This window comes from Pteropus alecto, unplaced genomic scaffold, assembly GCF_000325575.1.
Source record: "Pteropus alecto unplaced genomic scaffold, ASM32557v1 scaffold116, whole genome shotgun sequence".
Classification (NCBI taxonomy): domain Eukaryota; kingdom Metazoa; phylum Chordata; class Mammalia; order Chiroptera; family Pteropodidae; genus Pteropus; species Pteropus alecto.
This window is the reverse complement of record NW_006439189.1, coordinates 1,793,978-1,801,592: the sequence shown is the minus strand read 5'-3', so window position 1 is coordinate 1,801,592 and position 7,615 is coordinate 1,793,978. Positions and strand designations below refer to the sequence as shown.

General features: G+C 42.4%; 1 protein-coding gene across 1 annotated transcript; it reads right to left on the bottom strand.

The window, feature by feature from the left end:
• Positions 1–218: 218 nt before the first annotated feature.
• On the bottom strand, positions 219–3,157 carry LOC102888096 (putative testis-expressed protein 13C). Its single transcript, XM_025049784.1, is given in 4 exon segments — positions 219–870; positions 904–1,666; positions 1,669–2,055; positions 3,130–3,157. Coding segments are annotated over 4 exon segments (1,830 nt in total).
• Positions 3,158–7,615: the final 4,458 nt, after the last annotated feature.

Below are 7,615 nucleotides of genomic sequence, written 5' to 3'. Positions count from 1 at the left end.
AAATTAGTAAGTTTTTCCTGGGTCTAGGCCTCCACTCTAAACTGTTATACAGACTTTCTTGCATTCATAGCAGGCCTTGCGCCATGAAAAATTCATCACTTTACATCATGGGCAGCCCTAATTATCTGGACTGTAGTGTGAAGCAGACATTTCCAGGTGCTGGCATTCTGACACTTTTTTTTCCCTTTTGGTTGCTTAGACTTCTGCCCCTGAGGCTGTCATTTCTTTGGTCTATTTCTCAAACCACTGCTCCTGCTGTCGCCCAAAGGGGACATCCCCTGGGGACTCTCTGGACTTTCTTGACTGTGACTCTTGCTGTTTCCCATGGAGGATGTTCCCTGGGACATCACTGGACCTTCTTCTTGGCTATGGCCTTTGCAGTTCTCCAAGAAGTACTTCTCCTGGCGCATCAGTAGACCTTCGCCTTGGCTATGGCTCTTGACGTTCCCCAGGGGGAACATCCTCAGGGACGTCACTGGATCTTCTTCTTGGCTGTGGCTTTTGCCATTCCCCAGAGGTGACATTCCTGGTGACTTCACTAGATCTTCTTCTTGGCTGTAGCTCTTGCCATTCCCCAGGGGAGACATTCCCAGGGATGTCACTGGACCTTCTTTCTGGCTGTGGCTATTGTTCCCCAGGGGGAATGGCCCCTGGGATATCACTGGACCTTCTTCCTGGCTGTGTCTCTTGCTGTTCCCCAGAGGAGTTATCCCTGGGGACCTTTCTGGATCTTCTTCTTGGCTGTGGCTCTTGCCATTCCCGGGGGGGGGCGGCATTACTGGACTTTCTTCTTGGCTGTGGCTTTTGCCATACCCCAGGGGTGCCATTCCTGGTGACATCACTAGACCTTCTTCCTGGCTGTGGCTCTTGCTGTTCCCCAGAGGAGTTATCTTTGGGGACTACTCTGTATCTTCTTCTTGGCTGTAGCTCTCGCTGTCCCCTAGAGGGGTCATCCCCTGGGACTTCACTGGATCTTCTTCTTGACTGTGGCTTTTGCTGTTTCCCAGAGAGTACTTCTCCTGGAGCATTACTGGACATTCCTTCTGGTTCTGTCCTCAGATGTCACCCAGGAAAGTTATCCCCTGGGGACAGATAGGACCTTCCACTTGGTTACGGTTTGTGCTTTCTCCCAGGGGACAGTCTCCCTGTATAGTCTCAGGATATTCCCACTGGCAATAGCATCTCTGGTCACATGGATGGGCCATCTCCTCCTGGGCCCCTACTGCAACCCACAGACCAGGTGAGTAAATTCTCAGAGGAGGCATCTGGGGTACACATGCTGCTGCTGCTGCTGCTGCTGCTGTTGCTGCTGCTGTAGCTTCTGCTTCCATGACTACTGAGGGTGGTAGAGGTATTGAGTATGGGAATCCCATTGGGAATGGCACATGGAATGGGAATGGATGTGGCATTGGCAGAGGTTGTTGTATAGCTTGGACCCAGGGACTTGGGGATCCTGACATGTAAAGCACAGCTGCTGGGGCTGCCATCTGGGTCCTCAAGTGTGCTATGCTCTGCATCTCTGTAGCCACCATCTTGCCCTGTTCCTGTGCATCCATGGGCCATGCTGCAGCTCCACACTGTTGGGTTTCCGGTACAGGCACAGCCTCCTGAGGCAGTGGGTTGGCCTGTGCAGACCTCTCTATCTGGAGCAATCGACCGCGCAACACTCATCCGTCACCTGGCGCAGGGAGGCCAGAGTGCTACATAGCTGCAAGGCTATCTCCTCACACTCCTCAAGTAGCCGCTGCAGCTGGGAAGCCAGAGTCCAGGAAGCCACCTCACACTCTTCCACCTGCTCCTGCAACCAGTGGACTCAGGGTACCTGCTGGTCCCTCTGCCTTGCGGCCACACACACGCTCAAGGCCAGCGCACTCCAGGTGCAGGCTATCTTGAGAGCTCACGGCACCTGAGGGTCAGCCAGGACAGCCCAAAGCCAATCCTCTACTTCATTCCAGAGCCATGAGCAGAAGGTCACATAGAAATCTGGGGTGCCCCCATTCATGAGGATTTCACTGTTGATGAACCTGATCACCTCGTTGTCATGGCTGCCGTGTTCTATTCAACCGATCCCTCACAGACGATGACGCCCCTGCCCCATCACCACAGGTAATGGCTGCGGCTGCCAAGAGGTCCGTCCCTCACCTCTTTGATCTAGTTCAGTCCTAGTCCTGGCCTCCTCCTCGGCCTGTCTCTTCCTTCACTCCTTTGTTTTCCTCACGAAGAGTAAAGCAGACTCCTTCACCACGCCAACCCCTACCAGGCAACGGCGTGACACGTCACAGGGACGACCTATGAGTCACGCCACAAGGACTGCTGGGGCTGACTTCCCTCGGCGGACCGCCCCCTATGGGGTTAACAGGCAGAATGGCTGCACTGGGTACTACAGTGCTCTTGGATGGCCAGGGGGGCACTGTGGAGTTCTTGGAGACACTAATAGTGGCCACTCACACACCCAAGGGCTGCGATGGGAGTTTCTCTCTCTCTCACACACACACACACACACACACACACACACACACACACCTGGCGTAAAAGGCAGAGTGGGTCAGAGGAGGTAAGAAAACTTCTGGGAAAGGAAGGGAGTCGAGGTGGAGAAAACTGGGTTTCAGGACCCCAGGTTCAGAGAGGTTAAGCAGGGTGTGAGCTTGGGTCTACCAAAACCCAGAAAAGGGGCAGGACAGTGAGAGGGAAGACTAAGCTCACACTACTGCCATGGGGCAGGTGATGAGGCTGCATGTTGGAGCAGTAGTAGGAACCAGGTGAAGGAGAGCAGAATACGCCACCCCAAAATATACCACTTTATCAATTGTTAATTTCAAATTAAAGTTACTTAAGAAACAGCTGGTGCCAGAAGGGAAGTTGACCCTCCTTAGTCCCCCTGAAAGCAGAAAATAAACCTCCCATGTGAAAAGAGGGTAGAATACATCCTTATGACCAGAAATAGGGAATTTACAGTCAGAAGGCTGTATTAAATACATACATACATACATACATACATACATACATACATACATACATACATAAACTTGATACTTCTTCACTAATTTTACTACTCCAAACCCAAACCTCTTTGTCTTGTCAATTCTTCACAAATATATCATTTCTTTGGCTAAAAGACATAAAAGCTACCTGCTTTAGTCACTTCTTTGAGTCTCATATTTCCGTGGGGCTTCCATACATATGAAATTTTTCTCCTGTTGATATGTCACATGTTAATTTAATTATTAGACAAGCTAAAGCACATAAAAGGGAAGAAGGAAGAAGTTTTCTGCCCTTACACAGGTTTAGCTATGTACACTGTATATAAGTGAAGAGAGAACCTGGGAACTGTGGAGGATTACAAGTCTAAAACCATTGGCGAAAGCTGGCTAGGGGCACTAGAAAGAGGACTGCTGTGTCGGCTGAGTGGATAAGGAGGAAAGGGAAACCAGACCAAGATGTTATAGGAAGCTATTAAGAACAGAAGGCCACAATAAAGATGAGTTACCTGATTCAATGACAAGGAGGGAAGGACATTTTGGATTTCAGCATTCTAAACGAGCATTCTGATGGATGGTGAGACAGTGTTTATGAATACGTATGGGAGAAGTGCATCATAATGAAGATGTTAGATCTCAGATGTTTATGGGGGTTTCCAGAGGACACCACAAACCATGTAGTGGGGATTTCCATTATGGAATGAGCGAGGAGAACTGCTCTTTACTCATCTTCTCTTTTATCTCTCAATTGCCCTCCTGTCCTCAAGCCTTCTACATAGCTCCCGCCTCTCTTTGTCTCACAGAAGAATGTTCTCTTCTCAACTTTAAAGCTACATCCCTCACCTGTAACTTGGATCCCAGCGTCTCCCATCTACTCAGGGAGTTCAATCCAGTCATAATCTCTCCACTCTCTTCTCTATTTCAGCCCCTTCCTCTCTATTAGCTCCTTCCCAGTTATGGTATGAGCATGTTCAAGCTTCTTCCATGCTGTATAATGTTTTTGTCTACATTTCCTATACCTTAATTTCTACCCATAAAACTGCAGAAAATATTATAAGGGCACCACATAAGGATGACCTTCTCCCCTCTAATAATCCAAATTTCTTATAATTTGACCTTTCTGTAATCTTTGACTCTGATGACCACTCCCTTTTTGAAACTCAGTTCTCCCTCCCTTTTATTCTGTGACACCAAACTCTATTCATTTATCTTCTTTCTGGCCTCTCCTTCTTAGTTTCCTTTTGCTGTCTGCTATGTTTCCATTCACCCTTTAAATACTAGTATCTCCCTGAGTTTTGTCCTCAGACACCTTGATTTTTTTCCTTGGCATGTTCCCTCACTTCAGATACTCTTTCTATGCAATTCCATCTATTCTCTTGTCCTAAGCTACCATCTTTAATTGCTAAATACTCCCAAAACTTTATACCCAGTCCTGTTTTGTGTTTCAAACTTCAGTTTCACCTAACCAACAACTTCCTAGAAACCTTCACCTGGTTCTTCCATAGGCACAAATTCTCCACAAGTCCCAAACTCATCAATACTTCTTTGGACAAATGGCTTCCCAATTTCTTAATGTTTCTGAGGATCTACTTCCTCGAAGAGTGGTTGCAGGGATGAAATAACACATATATAAAGTAATTGTCACTTACATTATATCATTCTTATCAACATTAAAGAGATATTCATGTAGAAAGTGGCATTTTATCTGGGATTTGAACAATGGTTAGAAATTAGATAAGGGCGATGAGGAGGAAAACAAACCCAAACATGACAAAAATATTTCTCTGTCACTTACCAATTGACTGTGTGACCAAGATTGTACCAGGTCACCTTGTTCTGCCATATCCAGTTGAATTATATTGCTCAATACATATGACAACAGCTTCATATGCTTTCATTCTATTATGTTTTTAGAAGCTGGCATCTGGTTCCCCACTTACCTGCCTTCTACATTTAAGCTATTTCCATGGATGCTCTTTACTAAAGCTGCACATCTGATACCTCCAAGGAGCCACCATGTGTGTACTGACATTGTGATATTTCCAGGATCTATGTTGCCTTCTGGGCACTGAAGGCATCATATGCCTCTGATTAGAAACAAAACACGTCCTGTATATGAAGGTGGAAACAGAAGAGTTGTTGGAGAATAGAATTAGGACTATACTTGGAAAACACAGAAAAGTGAAAACACATAGTAAGATATAATTATGAAAGTAAATGATTTTATATATAATAATAGGTCAGTAATAGAAAAATAAAAAGAAAATGGAAAATTCCAGTATGACCCTGAAATATTAAAAAGCCACATTCAATGTGTTTATCTAACTCTCTATATAAGTAACCATAGATAACAGTTTTTTTCCTGAAAATAACGTTTTCATGCTTTAACCAGTTCAACTTGCCAAGTGTTAAAAATAAATATTGTAAGTTGCAGCACCGTTTTGCTACTATATAAAAAAGTATTCAGGTGTAAGAGGAGCAATTGTCAATATTAACAGCTCTAATTTCAAAATTAGCACTAATTATCATTGCTTATTAAGTGAAAGTTAAAGTAATTTCATTTAAACTGAAACTAAAGTTGTTTACTGATGAATTTTTAATAATCTTTTGCATATTTGCATTATAAACAATAGTGATAGTGCTAATAAAAGGTTTCTCTATTATTTATTATTTATACAGTAATAAATAATGGATAACTTTTTAGTACTTACTATGTGCTATTTGCTGTGTATATTTTGTGTGCTTTATTTTATCCAATCATCACCACAGCCATGTGAGTTAAATAACAGTATTACCTCCATTTAAATAAGTAAATTGGGGCTTAAGAAAGCTAACTAATTTTTACAAGGACCTACATCTAGTGTGTGGAAGCCAGCACTAATACCTTGATTGGCGCAAGAACAAAACCCATGCTCCTAACAGTACACTCTATTGCCTACAATGACACATTTACCCAGAAATCTGAAACTCAAACTAAGAAAATCAGCACATGATAGATGTGATAACACATGTGCAAAAGTCATACTAAAAGAGAAAATATCAATCCCAAAGCAAGAACGCAGCTTGCCTATAACCAATTAGGTAACCTAAACGTATTTTTTAAATGACTCAAATGAAGAGGAGTGAACAATATGAAACATAGGAAAGCAGAAGTCAGAGAGTACAAATTTAAATTGGCATTAAAACTTGTACAATGTAGAGGCTATTCTAACCAAAGCATGAGAACATTCCAGTCCCTTGACCAGATCTATCTCTGGAATGGAGACAAATGCATCAGACCACAAGAGTTCCATGACAAAATTCTGTGAAAATTATCTAACCAATTCTAGTTGTTCTCATTATGTGTTCATCTATTGTCTCCTGATAATATTTGGACTTCCGGTATAACTTTCAAGTATGGAGGCTATTCCCTGATCATCAACTTAAGTGTTGCAGACTGCTAGACTGTTGTGTTTATCATGGAAAACAAATAAACCAGCACTAGGATTTTAGACAATGATCCTTTTTGAATTAGACTAATGTAAACTAGTGCCTGAGAAATTGGTGACATTCGGATACTTGATCAAATCGAGCATCTGACCTATAGAGCTGAGAAGTATATCCTGGGATGGGGTAGCCCCTCAAAAATACATCCATCCTAGGTGACAACATTATGTCATGATTCATGCCACTATAGGTTAAACCTACATGACCTAGACTGAGAGAGATAATCATTAAAATTTTGGGAAGTTTCAGATATGCCATTTGCAATGTCTCTCATTGTCTGAAATCCCTACAAATAGTAGAAATTATGAATAATAACATTTGGAAAAAAGCAAGTTTGGTTACATGCTGTAGTAACTGCCAATATTCCACTAAAGCAACACTCCTCTAAGATGTTCTACTTCAAGAATTGACGTTCTATAACTAATGCAAATTAGCGATTGATTTTAGATTGCTATGATAGAATACTATTGCTTTTGATCCAAATGCATAGGTCATCACTGTTCATATTTTAGTGGCAAGATTAGTGTGTTATATTTCCCAGGACAGATATTTCCTACTCTACACCTGAGGTCTTCCTTTTGTTGTTTCCTTCTCATCATTTTTTTTTTTGCCAGAGAGCTAAAAATATTACATTATCCTTCTCAGACTGCAATTTAAGTTGACAGAAGTTGGATGCAATAATATATTCCCATACCTGCTAGTATAGTTGTATGTCAGTGGGGCAAATAAACCCATGAGTTATAGTAATCCATTTGCTATCAATCCAGACCACATTACAAATGGTCTTATGAGTGATGTTATAATAAAAATAGAAGAAATGTCTTTTATGTCTATCCATTTCACAGGTTAATGATGCTCCTACAACCTTTCTTTTATTAATAAATACCATGGATCTGCAACTCACAGAATTATGTAAAGAACTCAAAAAGAGTTGTTTTTTTTAATCTGTATCATGTCTTGGAAGTTAGAAATCTCAGTCCTCTTCTAACTGCTCTATGTAAAAGAAAGAAAACATCCTTCTATTAATGATAAATATTTCTCTCTTAGCTTCCCACTCAGTCCTCGATTTCCTGGACTCCAGATTCTGTACTCATTACTGTTTCATAACTGATCTTGCTAAGGTTACAAATAGCTTCCTAATTGTAAGCTAT